Genomic DNA, 16,641 nt, shown 5'->3' on the forward strand with positions numbered 1-16,641 from the left:
CCCTGGGGCATGCTGGTTAACCTATTTACTCCTCAGTTTTCTCACTGTTGAATGAGGAGACCTCTCTCTCCCTGTGTGCATTGTTCTAAGACTAACGGAGAATGTGCAGATTTGTTTTTAGCTTAGAACCAGGGTACATGCTTCTCTTCTTTCCACTGCCTGTAGTGGGAAAAGATGTGGGCTCTAACGGAAGGGCAGTTCTAATAAAACAAAATTGGGCAGTTTTTGGAGTTAATCTGACTCTTCAGTTGCTGAAGGGCCATTCTAGGATTAAGACTGTGACCAAGGGGCTGGGGATTTAGCTCAGCGGCATAAGCGCCTGCCTTGCAAGCAGGCAGTCGTGAGTTCGATCCCTGGTACCGATAAAAATGAAAAAGACAAAAAAAAAAAAAAAAGACTGTGACCAGACTCTTGCCAATTGAGAAAGTGCCCCAACCTTTTCCTCAGGGTATAAACCCAGGCAGAGTTAGACCTTGGATCTGGGATCCTCTGGCTCTTTCTATATCTATTTTTGTAACAGTGACCTTTCTTTCCTCTTCTAATTCTTTCCAAGAACAGTAAGTCTGACTCCAGAATAATTAGGAAAACATTCCCTAGTTGATATATTGCCAATAATGGAAGTTATGAAAGAGTTTTAAGTCCATTAGAATGAAGACTTGAATTAACAGTACTTCATGTCATGGATACTTATAAATTGTTGGTGGTATTTTACGACTGTCTGCTTTTCCTCTGTGCGTGTGTCAGGACTGCCAGGCTTTAAAGATGGGACAGGGATTAAGAATAACTCATTCATTCTGTAGAATTCTCTACGATATTCATGGTCTGCTCCTTGAAGAGTTTGACACTTTCTTCCTTGTCACGCTGCGTGCCATGGTAAATTCTCTGCACCAAATCTTGGTTTCATCTAGAAACTGGACAGAGCAACTCCATGCTTTCCTGCTCCATTAGTGATCTGGGACAGGCAAGCAAAATGCTAGCTAGGAAAGTCCTCCTGTCCTCCTGTCTAGTATGGCTAATAGGTGCATAGCAAGGATTAATATGATAATACATGAATATGTGTTTTCAGCGAGAAAGCAAAACAACAACAACAAAAAAGACAAGTCAAAAACAGTAACAGTGCTCCTCAACTTAATTCATTAGCTGAGTGATCCCCAGGGAACATGCTTAATCTTTCTGGAACATGTTTAATCAGTTTCTTCATCTGTGAAGTGGATATATGACAATCACCAAACAATCACTGCTTTTTTCTTTTTAGGTTCTGGGGATAGAACTCAGGGCCTTTGCACTGAACTGCATTATCAGCCCCTTTCAAAGCTGTTTATTTTCAGACAAGGTCTCATTAAGTTGGTAAATTGCCCAGAGTGGGCTCAAACTTGAAATTGGAATCCTGTTACCTTGGTCTCCCAAAGTGTTGAGATTACAGCCATGTGCTAACATACCTGGCTAATTAGCTGGTCTTTAAAATTTCATAAGAATATTGTATCAGGGCCAGAGATATAGCTCAGTGGCACAGTGCCTGCCTGGCAAGTGCGAGATTGTAAGTTCGATTTCCCAGCACACAAAAAAATGTATGAAATGGGACAGGGGTGTGAAAATGTTACTTGAATAAGAAAAACCATCTAATTGTTAGTTATAATCATAGTAATTATTATAATTATTTGTTTGCTGAGGGTTGAACCCAGAGTGTTATCCATGTTAAAGTACAACACCCCCAGCCTCCATTAATTAATGTTAACACTCTTAGTTATAATCCCTGGTAAAGTTCCAGTATTCTTGCAGGGGTTTAATTTGTTTAGTCACCTGCAGAAATGAATTGGTCCTCTAGGTCACAGGCCATCCACAGGCAGGGATTGAGCCTAGTGAGCAGGAGTCTGATCCCTAGTATAACACTGCTGGAAATCACGTCTCACTTCTGCTGCCAATAGGACCTATGATCTTGAGCAAGTACTAACTCTTCTTTGACTTAGTTTCTTCATCTGTAAAATGGGGATGACAGTGGTAATAATAGCTACCTCCCAGAGTTGTGTTGATTAAGTAACATTCACACACAATTTTTAGAATAGTACTTGATACACAGAAGCTATGTATAGCTGTATTTATTCGTGTACATTGGGAATTATTTGTGGATGTTCTTAGTAGTACTTTGGTCCCATATGATCTAATATATAACTTTTGTTCTAATTTTATAACATTAAATAACATTCCAGTAGGTGTCTGATACTAGAAAAATCTGGCTAAATGAAAAAAGCATCCATATTCATAGCATATGGTTAAGGCCTTTCTTGTTTCCTTAAAATTATTTATTTTTAATGAGTAACAGCAGATCCTAAGTTACCAGCTAAAGCTGTAACTCAGTGAAGTGCTTGCTCATTCTGGGCCTGCCCAAGGCCCTGGGTTTGAGCCCTAGCAACACACACACACCAGCTTTCTATAACACAAGGCAAAACCCCTGCAGGAGGTCCTTGCAGAATCTCCTCAGTGTTGAAGATCACACAGTCCTTGGGGGCCACTGAAACTCATCTATGCTTCATCCTTCTGTGGCCCTGTCACTCCAAGGCCCTTCTTTCCATTCTGTTCTCCAGCAGGAGAGGGTGGCCTAGGTATGGTATTTAGATATGCAAGATCTGATTTTTTTCACTCCAGAGCCAGCAAACCAGTTAATCATATCTGAGGACCTCCATTCCCTTGTTGTGAGCAAAATCTCTGGGTTGACAAATTTTTCCTCTGCTCCATCTGTTGCAATCCAGAGTAGTTTCTAAACTACCACAGAGTGAGGTAAGATTTCCATGTCCTCAGGCGGTGGATGAATGAGAGGGCAGTTGAGGAGCTAAATCAGATAATGACATGTGGTATTGTTAGGTAATAAGCACACAAAGATACATGGAGGCAATAAAGTGTGAGGAACAGGAGTGAACAAATGTGGGTAACAGATGCATGAGAGTCTGCACTAGAAGTTTTTTTTTAAAGGGTCCTCAAAAACGCTAGTCCAGGAAGAGTGCAGAATCATGATGGAAATGGCAGAAGCCATAGGGCAGCGGTTCTTAAGCTTGCATGTTTACAAAGGGCTGCTTAAAACACATTAGGAGCCCCACTTGCAGTGTTTCTGATGCACCCAGGTTCCAGTGAGGGACCCATGAACTTGCTAAGTAAGGCACCTCCAGGGGATGTGGGGACCACACTTCAAGAATCATTAACATAGGGATTCTGAGAAGAGTTGCTGCCAAGGGGTCTTGTTTATAAATGGGCCTCAGGACTAAGTGAGGATCAAAACAGATTTGCTCAAGATCTATGAGGAGAATAGAGGTCCTGGGTTCCAGTTGCCTGGAATTCTTGACCAATAGGGACAATTACTGTAGAGTGTTGGGGACACAGCTGAATATGATGGCTTAACAGGGGCCACTTCTACTCCATGCAGTGCTCCTTATCCTGCTGTAGTGTGCATGTGTGCATGTGTAGTGTGCATGTGTACTGTGCACTCTCCAAAAACAAGGCCGAGGGTGGCGTCGCCTCCCCCATCACACCTGCGGTTAATTACCGTCCCAAGAAACCTGCTAGGGTCCAGCTCAAGGACAGCCACATGAGGCGAGGTGGGACTTCTCACCCAGTCAAGATCTATGGTCCTCTAGGGATGGGGCTTTGGGCTGCTGTCCTGGCAGAGCCCTGGGATCCCGGCCAGCGAGGATGCAAGGACGCGCCGCGACTTCCGCCTCTGGCGACCGGCAGTGGGGGGCGCACCAAGACAGCAGTTCGGACGCTGCGCTTTGTCACCGCGGCAGCGAGGGGCGGAGGACATAAAAAGGGGCCTCGGGGACCGGTCTGGGCGGGTGACGCGTTCCCAGGCCGGAAAGGGACGCTCGGGGGCTACAGCAGCCCGGCTGCAGCCCTGGGGAGGAGGGAGGGGGCTGAGATCCCGCCGAGGCGCAGCCCGAGGCTCACGGCTGTCCCGGGCGCGGCACCCCGCCCTCAGCCCCCCTCCCGAGGCCCCCACAGCTCCCCCGGGATCCGCGCCGCAGTGCCCCCCCCCCCCCCCCCCCGTACTCACCACCAGGCTGAGGCGGGAATGCCCGGTCCCTCCGCACAGCGGCGCCCTTCCCTCCTCTCTCCTTCCACACCCTGTCAGTGGTGCCTCGTCCTCAAAAGCAGATCTTATGGGCCACAGCCCCACACCCAAACTATAAGGGCGACCCCCGTCCAGGGTTTTTCAGTCATACCCATGGCACCCAGTCGTCTGTCTGGGTTAGGGAACGTGGTCATCGCCCTAGGGGCACAGCGTTCATGTCAGAGAGAGAATCTGGCCTTTGGAGGACGGACGACTTGTGTTAAAATCTTGGCTCGGTCATTTCCCAGCTGTGTGATCCTGGGCAAATTCTTTAATTTATCTGAGTTAGTTTTCCCACTGCACAACGAGTAGAACTATATCCCACTGGTGCTCTAAAGCTCAGTGGGAGGGGTTCTAGTTAGTGTCAGGAGGAGACCACAAAAGTTCCCAGAAATCCCCAGAGGCTTTCTGACTTCCTGGCAGAAGAGGCTGATCCTGCCCAACCAGTTGCACTTGCCCACCGTGGGCAGACGAGGAAGTGCAGAGGTGGCTCTTGGCACTACACCTGGCAAATCATCTGTGCCACTCAGCCTGGTCACCAAGGGCCATGTGTCTCCCACCGAGAAAGTCCAGCAGGCAGGGAGAGGGAAGGGGCTGTGGTCTCCTTCCGGCTTGGTCAGGAAACTTGGGTAGAGACCTGGGTCACAGAACCTGAAGTGGCAGAGACTCATATACAGAGGCTGGCATCTGGAGGGTGTTTGGGGACACTTAGGGCCAGTTCAGCTGTAGAAAAGAGGACCTATTATTTAATGACTCCCCCTAGATTTGGGTCCAGGATGTCTGGCTACCCTGACAGATACCTCAGTAGACAGGCTCCCTCTTATTACTGTAGTGGACGGGGTAAACAAACAAGCCTTTTACAGGAGAACACATAGCAGGATCAAGGTTTGGAGGGGAGGAAGTGCTTAGGTCACACCACAGGTGTAGGCAGCCTGCCCAGCCTCTCAGGTTGTGTCCCTTGGGCCAAGCAATCCTGGAGGGTAGATTGAGGGATGTAGCTGCTATGGAAGGGAAAAAAAGACACTGGTAGTGGTGCCTCCCAGACAATTGGACAGGTCACTGTGTCTGGGGTACACAGTTCTACAAGGGCCACAGGGATAGATGAATCTTAAGAGCATTTTTCTAAGGAAAGGCCTCCCAGATATATGAAGGAGCCTAACCTTTAAGAGGTTAAAAGTGGCTGGATGGCCCTAGTGAGTGCCCTGCTTCTTTCCAGAGAGATGCTCACGGGCATCATGGTTGTACTCATCAGAAAGGGACTGAATGAGCATAGTCTCTCAGGGGCTCCAAAATTAGCTGCTGCAATAACATTGTGATATTTCTGATCTCAGGCCCTAAAGACTCTGCTTAGGCAGAGTAGTTTCCTCTACTCCACTCCCTGAAGGCCATGTCTTCCTTCCTCTCCCATGAGCTTTTTTCAAACAACTCATAGCTTTATGTTTTTCTTATATTCCCCCCGCCCCCCCCCACCATTTTTGCAATACTAGGAACTGAACCTGCAGTCTCATGCTTGCTAGAAAAGTTACAACTTTGTCTTCAAATTATTTTGGGTGTAGACTTCAAGCCAGAAGGAAAAAGGAATCTCTCACTTAGGTTTGAGGTTTTTCTATATGTTTCAGAATTCTTAATTGCAAACTAGGGGTGATTCATAATATCTTCCCCAGGGACTACTGTAAGGACAGAAAAAGCTCAACCTTAGGAAAGTGTGAAATACTTAGAATAGTGTCTGCTGTTATCAAAGGATCCTAAACTTGCAGGTAGGATTTCTTTTTGGCCTGCTGGGAAAGTGGGGGGGGGGGGAGAGTGGGGTAAGGGTGAACACCCTGAGTCTTCCATTTAAGGATAGGCAGGGCACATTGAGAGGCCCCTAGACCTAACCAGCAAGGACTGGAGCTTTGTGGAGGGTTGTCTGATCCAGCTGTAAAGCATTGTTGGGGACTGGGGAATCCCTCAAGATCAGGCTTTTGGAGGAGGACAGGGCTTGGGCCTGACAGTCAAATGCCCTGGCCATTTGAATCAGAACCACCGGTAATATTATAACTGTGGAGGGAAAGGCACTGCAGACACCTGAAACCCTTTTAAGGGTTTAATGTAAATAAAAGGAGGAATGGATATCAGCTTTGTAACAAAGCTAAATCAAGACAGCAATGGTGAAGGAAGACACTTTATCACCTCTGCTAGGGTGGGGAAGAAAGCCACCCCGCTTTCATGTATTTGTGTGCTGGAGAATTGCTCTTGGGTGGGAAAGGCAAGCAAGAATCAGTTTAGGGGAGTGCTCAAGGCCTCCTGCCTGTCCTAGGTCCTCTGCAGGGCCAGTGGTGGGTGTGGGGATGTAGGTCTCCGGCCAGATATCCAGATATCGGCAGAACCAGGTCAGGAAGCTTCCAGGCTCAGGCCCATGGAAGTGGGGCAGGTCTGGCTACATCAGGGGATTTGAGGAGCAGCAGCTATTGGGGGCCAGAAAGCATCCAACTTCTTGTCTCAATGTCCCTGGGCCTTTGCTCCCCGAGGTGCAAGGAAAGGGTGCCTGTTTGACTCGGAGTTCAGAAGACACAGGTGCAGTCTGTCTGAAGGGAAAGTCGTTCTATGATGCATGTACACTGAGGCTGCACAAGCCACCAACGCCCTGTCCATCCCACTCTGCTGCTTCACAAGGTGGCCCTTCATAAGTGTGTGGCCCGCTATGATCTTCCTGCCCCTGGAAGCCTGACCTCCTGCAGTCTGAGAAGCAGTGGATTTTGTTCCACAAGAGATGCCTGCCTTGGTTGCACTGCATCCACAGAGAGGCTTGGGCCGCTGCCTGGAAAAAAATGGGGACCAATCATCAGGACCACTCCTTCTGTACTTGGTCATGCAGGACCTTCAGAGGGACCTTCAGGGGCCTGCACCAGAGCCTGGAAAGTACCAAGGACACAACAATATCCATGCAGTGAAGGAAGCTCCCTTTGTTCTTACCAAAGAAAAGCAAAACCATGTTTTTCCTGATCAAATTTTTGCTGACAGCCAAGCAACCTTGCCATCTCCCAGCCCCTGGCTCAGGTCTTGTTGTCCCTTCCCTGTGGGGACCATGTACTTGCAGCAGGGTGGACCTGCTGCAGGCCGGGGAGGTGACCACTGGGGCCCTGACCATTGATGCAGATCCAGCACCAGCCGCTGCTCTCCAGAGCCGGGTTCTCTTTGGAATCCAAGCTGTTTCAGAGGATCAGCACTATGGCAGCCAGGCTGAGCTTCCGATTCCATTTTAAATGACCCGTGCATCTTATCTCCACATTGCCTCCTGGGGGTTCGCACCCACCCCCAGCCCGCCTAGCCCAGGGCGGAAGCCGGCCTGCGCTTTTGAAGTCCAGAGAATTTCAATCTGAGAGGAGCCGACTGGACCTGAGCCTGTCGCCCCAGCAGGGGAAGAGACAGTCTGCAGGCCTTCAAGGCAGGGGGCAATTGAGAAGCGCCAAGGGCTGGCTGGATCTCACAGAGGCAGTTGTCACCCTCTGGGCAGTTGTAGGGATGCCCTGGCTTTGCCCACTCTTTGAATTTACCTTCCCTCTCATGTTGTGCTGTGAATAGCCTTCATGATACATGATAATGTCACTATTAAAATACTCCCCTATACACATACCAAAACCAAAACCAAACTAAACAAAAAAGCAAACAAACCCACACCAAATGGTGTTCTCCAATTCTCTCTTTTCATTGTCTTCTCATTAAAAGCCAGACTTCTTTTCATCTGACATTGATAAAAGGATGCTTTTAGAAGTGACATTTAGTTAAATTTCTTTTCTTTTTTCCCCCCATACACCTGGGAGTTCAGTGGCTCCTGAAGACTGAAGACATGTAGGCTCTTTTGAAAGGGTGGGCAGAAGTCTGCAGAAGCTTGGGGTGGCGTCTGGCTGGGGGAGCTATCCCCAAAGCTCCTGCTTTGGAGCCTGGAGGAAGCAGCCCCTCTCCAAGAGGCTGAGCCCCATTTTGACCCCTCTGAGGGATGCAGCCCTGATCCATCAAACCTACGCAGGAAGGACTCTAAATGGCATCCCGTAGTCATCTCCCAATCTGACTGACTTTCATCTCCAGGGAAAACCCAGGGGAAAAGAGAATCAAACAGAACATTCCCACTGAATGCTAAACTGGGGGTGAGGCAGAGGAGTCCGTGTGTCTCTCAGGACCAGGGTCAGGAAGTGGGTGCAGGGAGGTGGCTATGACAAGGTGGCCTGTTCACAGAGGGCAGCGAGAGCAGGTGCCACCCAGGTCCAGTGCTCCCACTGGGCAAACAAGGCAGCGCTGAGACAGACACTCGGGAGTTTCACAGGACTTTGACAGAAGAGTGAGCCAGGACTCCCTCAGACCCCAACTGCTTGTAAGGAAAGACAGGGTATGACGGAATCTAAGGACAGCTTTTCATGGTAGTAAAAGATCCTGGAACTTGATCCCGCACTTTTGCTCCTCTCTGAACGCTTGTTTCTAATCTCTGAAATGTTCCCCCAGTTTTCTAGGCTAGCAGTGCTCAGCAGATGGTGACTTTGGGATCCGCAAAGAAGGGACATTACCCTCCAGACCCATCTGCCTCTGTTGCCCTAAGAAGGCTAATGAATATCTTATTGAACAGGGGAGAAGTGGACAGCAGAAGTAACGGGACAATCTTTGTCCTGCTTTGGACTTCTTGCTGCTGCCACCTCTTCCATAACCCCAAGGATAGGAAGACTGGGGGAGGGGTGGGGAGAGATTAGAGAAAAGGAAATGAAAAACAGTGGAAAGAAAAGAAGATAAAAGACAAAAAGGTCATGCTAGAATGGTTTTTCTTTAGAAGCTGAAGCTTTGCCTAAGAACCACCCACATGCAAGGATCACCCTTAGCTGGTTGCAAGGAACTAGAAGCTCTTGGGGAGGCGACATAGCAAGAGTAAGCCAAGAAGGTGCCCACCTCCTGCCCTCCTCAAACTGACAAAAGAGCCAGCCCACCTGCCAGGCCCTCACACATGCTTAGCATCCGTAAGGGGCCATTGTAAAAGGATTGGCTGCTGCCTTCTGAGAGTCTGTAGCCCCTCCTAAACATCAAGCTCCACCACCCTGCCCCTACCTCCTCCCACCTTGAGCTGGGAGTTGGTCTTGCGTTCCCCACAGACTTAACAGAGCACCTGGGCACTTGCTCTCTCCAGGGCATTTTCAGCAATTTCTTTCTCTTTTATCCCCAGTTTGAAGCCAAGGATTGTGGCCCCCGAGAAGGGCCTGGAGGAGGACTCCGTGACTCCCACCTCTGCTGACCCCATTCACTCCACGAGCTCAATTCCTGCCCTAAATCCTGGAGGGAAAGCGAGCGTCGTCTCCTAGCTGGGGGCCTCAAGCGCTGCTGCAACCTGGGCTGCCTTTGCCAGCGCCTCTTCACTGGATAAACCTGTTCCCGGAGAATTCGTTGACTCTGAATGAGTATCTTAAAATGCAGGCAAGAAAAGAAAGGAGACCACTTTCAGAACCTCTCCCCGCCCAACATACCTGAAGTGCCAGCAAGGCCCGATCAAACGGAAAGCGATTTCTTCTATGAAAAGCCGCCTCCTGGTCAAGACAGCTGTGGAAAACTTAAGGCCATCTACATGAGGAGGGGGAATTTAAAACAAAACAAAACAAAATAATACAAAACAAAACAAAATCATTGAACACTTTGAGTCAGCAAGTAACAGGGGTCTTCTAAAGAAAAATTAAGATATTTATCTTTTGCCCCCTTGGGGAAGAAAAATAGCCAAGGTTGGTTCCTAGGAGGAAAGAGACAGATGGGGTGAGGAAAAGAAAAGAGGGGGCAACGTCTACCCCAGGCTCAAGGTCTCCAGACAACTCGTGGCGGTGGGTACGTTTTTCAGTAGCTTGTAAAAAAAAGTCTTTGGAGTCAGTTTGAGGTTAGCTGACAGGAACAGGCAGTTGTAATAATGTGGAGAGAATCACGGCTTGTAAGCCGGCCTTCACACCTCCGAAATGCAGTTGTATATTCTTTCATCAGGGTTGGATCGAGGCACCAAGTTAAGAAAACAAAAGTCAAAGCAACCATAAAAGAAAAATCAAACGCGTTTTCAATGACCGAGCCCCGCTGGCCCTGCGGAACTCCTGCGCTCCTTAAGCTCTCTCTTTTCTTTCTGCGGAATTCCATTTGCATCCCCTCTGACTGGGTGTCTCCCTCTCAGTGTGTGTGTCTCTCTGTTTTCACACTCTCCTCCCCATTCGAGCGAGGCCCACACCTGGCGCATCACTGCCGAGCCATTAGCTGCGGGTCTCCTTTCATCTCACTGTGGCAGACGTTTCTATTTATCCACTTGCGCTCGCCGAGTGGCGTCACCGGCGGTACTGTAATGACGATTGCAGCAGGAGGATGACAGCTTAGAAAGAAGAGGGCAATGGGGCTTCCTCCCAGAGGCGGTGCGGCACAGAGGAGCGCTCGCACCGCAAGGTGACCCCGGCTCCCCACCGCCACCCCGCCGTCTCCGTGGACACCGCGCGCCGGCCGCTCGGCTCCCGCCCTGTCGCCCGGCCTCTCTCGCTCCCTTTTGCAGCCAAGATCTGTCCGACCGACCGCTGGGGTCCCAGGGAGCCGGGGGTCACTTGGGGCTCCCCCCTCCCGCCCGCGGAGCGCCCCGGGATGGAGAGCCGCAAGGACGTGGTTATGTTCCTGGATGGGGGTCAGCTTGGCACTCTGGTTGGCAAGAGGGTCTCCAATCTGTCCGAAGCCGTGGGCAGCCCGCTGCCTGAGCCGCCCGAGAAGATGGTGCCCCACGGCTGCCTGAGCCCGCGAGGCGGCCCTCCGGCTGCCCGGGAGCGCGGCGGGGGAGGCTCGGAGGAGGAGCCGCTCGATGGACTGCCAGGCGGCGCCGCGGGGCTGGGCGCCGAGCCGCGGGCAGCCGGCGCGGCCATGCTTGGCCCGGGACCCCCAGGCCCTCCTGCCGACGGCCTCTCTGGCCAGGGGCAACCCAGTAGCTCAGACACCGAGTCGGATTTCTATGAAGAAATCGAGGTGAGCTGCACCCCGGACTGCGCCACCGGGAACGCCGAGTACCAGCACAGCAAAGGTAGCCACCGCGCCCCTCCGCTCCCCTGGCCTCCCACTGCGCCCACCCCTCACTTCAGTTCAGGCCAGAGGAAGATATTCCTTCCCGCAGAGCGGAGTGGCTGAGGGGACCCACCCGCAACTCTTCCCCGCTACCCGGGCCCTGGCGGGGTCTCCTACTGTGTTGTGGCTTTGGTGGGACTGAGGCGGACAGCTGTGCCTGGGGAGGGGCAGAGCACATCCTGGGCTTGGGGGATTCCAAACGCACCCCAACCCCCTGTGCTTTGTGGTAATGCTTCAACTGAGCCGCGAAGACACCTTCCCCCGGGCAGAGCTAGATCAAACGCGAGCCCGGGCAGTTTGTGGCTGGCGGGGTGTAAGGCGCATCTAGGCGCGGAAGCCAGGAGTCCATAAAGGACCGTAAAATCGAGGCGGACTCTGGCGGTCCTGGTGCTGCAGCCCTCCGACGAGTTTGCACGTCGGTCAGAGGTCCAAATTACCTTGTCACTTCCCGGGCTTGGCGGCGCCAGGTCGGAAATGGTCCCAATGGTCTAATTGCCGTTGGTCTCCGGTTGCATTTGAAAAGGCAGAGTTTGGGCCCTCCCCCCCCCTTCCCTTTCCTTCCAAGTCCCATTTCTCCACCCAAAGGAAAAAGAGCTGCAGGGGGTTAGAGCCCCACCTTTCCCTTGGGTATGCCCCGAGGGGGGCTGCTTTAACTGGAAACCTCCCCACCAAAGGCTAATGGAAGTTGGGGGTGGAGGGCCCTGGAAAAGAGTCTCTCTGTGTGCCAACAATCACTCCATCAGAGAGGGGTGAAACACTGGGAGGGCGAGCTCACCGGTAGACACTCCTCCACAAAGCCGTGGGAATGGGTAGGAAGAGCCAGGGAGGGAAGAAAGGCCACCTCTTAGCCTTGGCAGGCAGGCAACACCTTGTTGAGTACCCACCCCCACCCCATACCATTTTATCCGCTCAACCCAGACTCCTAACCTCAACACGTTTTCAGAACAACCTGTCCTCCACTCAGATATATCATCCCTGCAATACACAACCTGCACTCCCACACCTGTGCCGGTGTCCTGGTGCACATTCCTACCCAGCATCCTACTATGCGCTGAATCTCAGAGTGCAAGATGTTCCAGCACAAAGATGCGACTTCACTCACTTGCCTGCCAAATATGTACTCTGTGGTCCGCTCCTGTCAATGGTGGGCAGAAAGCTAGAAAAGCACGCACTTTGCCTGTGGCTAAGGACGAGCCGAGCCGGGTAGGTTCCCTGGGACCCCCTGTACTTGGCATGCTTTAGATTCTGGCCTTTCCAACAGCAGCCAGACCAGGCCTCTTTCTAAAACATCTAAGTTCCCTGATTCTTTTCCTGGAGTCCCCAGAGCCCCAGCAGAGTCAGCAACCAAAATCCTGATCATGTCACTTTTCACCCCCCATCATCAGGCTGTGGGCCTAGAGTCCTCCTGCAGCATTTGTGTCTGTTGTATGTGCATGTGTGTGTGCACATGTGTATACTCTGGGCTTGTTGCACAGGGCCCAGCTCCGAGGCACTGGCCAGCAGTCCAAACAGCAGCAGCGAGACCCCTAAGAGCAACGGTGGCAGCAGTGGCAGCGGGGGAGGCTCACAAGGCACGTTGGCCTGCAGTGCCAGTGACCAGATGCGTCGTTACCGCACCGCATTCACCAGGGAGCAGATTGCACGGCTGGAGAAGGAATTCTACCGGGAGAACTACGTATCCAGGCCACGGAGATGTGAGCTGGCGGCAGCCCTAAATCTGCCAGAAACCACCATCAAGGTAGGCACGACCCAGATATGTGAGGAGGGTGTGCACCCACTTAGCAGGAAGTAAAGACCAACTGCCCACTCTTTAAATCATGGGCCTGGAATCTGGGCCAGAGAGCGCAGATTTAAGATTTACTCTTCTGACAGTCTGAAGGCAGCCACAGTTGCCAAGAGGTTGAGCCTTTTTATTGTAGCCAAATAGAAAACAGGGATGAATGTCCCAAAAGAGAAATATGGGAGGACCCGCTGAGGAAATGCTGTCTGTGGCTTTGACTCAGGGAATCCCAGTCCCTCCACTACTTGCACGCCTACAGCGGGTGGTGGCACCGTGGGGGTCCTGCCACGTGTGCTGAGGAATGAAGGAAGGTCCTAGAGTCCCTCCTTGAGCCTTCCACGGAGGGATCCCTGCAGCAGCTGGTGGTGGTGGGCCTGACCTCAGCAGTTTGTGTCTCCTTTGGCTCCCCTCTGGGATGTGGGCTCTGTCCTCTGGAGCTGCAGGATTTCTGAGCGCCGACACTGGGCCTAGACCAGCGGCCCAATTTGCTCCACTCCTCTCCCAGGTGTGGTTCCAGAACCGGCGCATGAAGGACAAGAGGCAGCGGCTGGCCATGACGTGGCCGCACCCGGCTGACCCCGCCTTCTACACGTACATGATGAGCCATGCGGCGGCCGCGGGCAGCCTGCCCTACCCCTTCCCGTCGCACCTGCCCCTGCCCTACTACTCGCCCGTGGGCCTGGGCGCAGCCTCCGCCGCCTCGGCCGCCGCCTCGCCCTTCAGCAGCCCGCTGCGGCCGCTCGACACGTTCCGGGTGCTCTCGCAGCCCTACCCGCGGCCCGAACTGCTGTGCGCCTTCCGCCACCCGCCGCTGTACCCGGCCGGCCCGGCGCACGGACTGGGGACCTCGGCCGGCGGCCCCTGCTCCTGCCTCGCCTGTCACAGCGGCCCCGCCAACGGGCTGGCGCCCCGGGCCGCTGCCGCCTCGGACTTCACTTGTGCCTCCACCTCGCGCTCGGACTCTTTCCTCACTTTTGCTCCCTCCGTGCTCAGCAAGGCCTCCTCCGTGGCGTTGGACCAGAGGGAGGAGGTCCCCCTCACCAGATAAAGAGCCGCCCGCGGGCTGCCAGCTCCAGGATGCCCATGGGGGTCCCCTCGGGGACTCAGCTAGGCCCCAGCTGCCCCCAGTATACCGAGGGCAGAGGAGAAGGCCTCAGAGGACCAGCGGGACTCAGCCTGGAGGAGTGGGAGGTCCTGGAAGCGGCAGTGCTGGCATTTGGGGAGCAGGAGTGGGGATGGGAAAGCTGAGGTTGAGAGAGCTCCCTTTGGGGCTCTTTTCACCGTTCTTCACCAGACCCACCAACCATGGCTGGGGCTGAGAACGTGACCCCACACACAGCTAAACAAAACTTAGCAGCAAACAGCAACTTGCATCCAGCCCCTTTGCCTCCCATTCCCCCACCTCACATGCCTCACCTGGGCCCCCTTTCTCCTGCCAAGGCCAAACACTGGAAAGGGAAATTGCTGTGTCTCTGAACAAAATGCTGTGTATGCAGAGCAGGTAGAGATTAATCTTCACCAGCTTTTCCAAGACATGCAAGCAAAGGGCTTGTGGATGGCAGGGTACCAGCCCATTTAGGGGAGAGGGCAAGATGATTTACTGCCAGAGAGACTCTTGCCTCTTGGCAAGGAATCTGGGGGCTCTCTCACCTTCCTGAAACCTCAGTTACACAGCATCTTCTGGTTCTGACATCTACCAGCACCTGATCTTTCTCCTCACCCCAGCTTTGTGACAACTCTGCAACTTGCTCTTCTAGCCCTCCTCCCTCTACTTTTTGTTTGACATTGGCAGGGAAGCTGCAGCCGCCCCAGGGTCCCTCGGCAGAGGCCAAGCCTCTTCTCCCAGGACCCAGCACACACCCTGATTAGCAAGTGATGTGTTCGAGGAGGCTTTCTGAATGCTGAATGTGTGTATAATAATGATCACCACTTGGCTAGCCATCAAACCCAGAGCTGAGCCGTTAACAAGGCGCCCAGGGAAGAGCTTAGGAGCCTGGAATTCACCTTCTTCCCCCAGTATCTGGTGGCAGACTGGAAGCTGTTGTCATCGTTTGCCTGGTCGCCATCACATCGCCAGGAGCTTTCTGCCCCTTCCCTTTGCACTGGCATTTACATCCTTCTCTCAATTTCCTCTGAAGTTGCCACAGAGCCCTGGGGCTGGGGGAAGCCTGTCTCTCTCTCTCACTGGGGTTTGTTTGGGGTCCATTCCCAAACTGACACGCCCATACTCTTTCTTGCAGCCAGTTTTTGAGGAAAAGGAGAACTTTTACCCCCAGTGCAAGCTTCACCCCACTGGGAGGGCGCGATTCTTCCTGTTGGGAATGAATTTGGTTTGGTTTGGAGTTTTCCTTTGAAGCCCAAAGAATTTGCTGTTATGATTTGTTAACCATATTGCAATAAAAGCTGGACATGATTCTCACTTTAGCATTTAAATTTATTTGTTTCAGCAGACAACACATTGACTCTTAGTTTAATTGACGGAGTAGGGAAGTCTCCTAAGCCCCTATTGGACTGGCAGGCTCAGTCAGACATTATAGGGAGGGGACGGGAGGCTTCTCTCTGCCCTGGGTTGCATGCTTCCTTAATTCAGGCAATGTTTGGGCTCTTCCACGGGGAAACTGGACTCCAAAATACTGGGCTCCACCCTGTGCTCTGATAGATGAGTTCCTGTCTAGTTGCTCTAATCTTTTGAGGAAGAGACTTGGCTTCATCTTCCTGAGACCTGCCTCTGCCTCAGCTCGGGATAGTGCAAGTGGGGCAGTGGACTAGAGCACTGCAGAGTTAGGTTTGCTAGTCTAGCTAGGTGTGCAGGTGGGAGTAGGGGCTGAGGCTACACCAGGGTGGATCCTCTTGGTCTGAGTGACCCTCAGACTAAGTTATTGGAGAAGATGGAACTCTGGGGCAGCTAAGGGGAAGGGTACGGGCAATGCTCAGCAGCAGCCCCCACCCAGCCCCGAGGCAAGCTGGCTGCTTCCGGAGACCGGCTCCAACAGAGATAAAGGGTGTCTTCGGGAAGCTTAGGAGGTTTTGGATTGCGCGCACGCCCAAGCTTCTGTCCGCGTCTCCCGCAGGCAGGTGGGGGACTCAACTATCCTTGTCACTCCTGGGGCTCCAAGGGCGGTCCCCACCTGCGCACAGTGGTCCCTACCCTCCTAAGCTAATGGAGCACGCAAGTTTCGGCAACCCTACCCCCAGCTTCACTCCCAGACTCGCGCAGCTCCTGCAGCCGGAAGCTCTAAAGTGCCAGGTCCCGGCAAGTTTCGGGGCTGCTCCGCACCGGGCAGAGATTGCTTGCGACAGGTAAATGGGCTGCGGGCTGCCTTAATGCCAGGCGTATTTTCAGTTAATAGGGAGGGAAAATGAGGTGTCTGCAGCGATATTGGAAAGTACAAGATCGATGATCCGGCCTCGTGTCCAATCAGCAGCCTTTAATTGACTGTATTTTCTGGGTAATTGAGCCTCTCTTCCTCCAAATTGAAGTGGAAGATATAACAATACATCTTGCCAGGAGGAATTACTCATTACTTCATAATGAAATTTCCCTTTTGCCAAGGTTTGCGGTTTGGCGGTAGGCACCATTTCTCACACTCGGTCTCCCCTCCCTCCCACCTGCACCAGACCAGCCCATCTGGCCGAACACGCCCCAGTTTGATAGTGAGGTGGGAGAGGACCGTGAAGA

General features: G+C 52.5%; 1 protein-coding gene across 5 annotated transcripts in view; it reads left to right on the forward strand.

Annotated features, from left to right (window-relative positions):
- The window catches only part of Evx1 (even-skipped homeobox 1), a 46,619-nt gene extending 31,238 nt beyond the window's left edge, over positions 1–15,381 (forward strand). For 4 of the 5 annotated variants that reach the window (XM_063239859.1, XM_063239869.1, XM_063239879.1 and 1 more), the window contains 3 exons: positions 9,285–11,141; positions 12,658–12,920; positions 13,468–15,381. In XM_063239859.1, the coding sequence (XP_063095929.1) occupies positions 10,715–11,141; positions 12,658–12,920; positions 13,468–14,010 (1,233 nt within the window). In that variant the 5' untranslated portion in view covers positions 9,285–10,714 and the 3' untranslated portion in view covers positions 14,011–15,381. Of the gene's footprint in view, positions 1–9,284; positions 11,142–11,179; positions 12,386–12,657; positions 12,921–13,467 lie in introns of those variants that run through there. The other variant, XM_063239884.1, reaches the window with a different exon arrangement.
- Positions 15,382–16,641: the final 1,260 nt, after the last annotated feature.

The sequence above is a fragment of the Cavia porcellus genome, unplaced genomic scaffold, assembly GCF_034190915.1.
Source record: "Cavia porcellus strain 051 isolate PalLab524CR breed Dunkin Hartley unplaced genomic scaffold, mCavPor4.1 scaffold_2, whole genome shotgun sequence".
NCBI classification, from domain to species: Eukaryota; Metazoa; Chordata; class Mammalia; order Rodentia; family Caviidae; genus Cavia; species Cavia porcellus.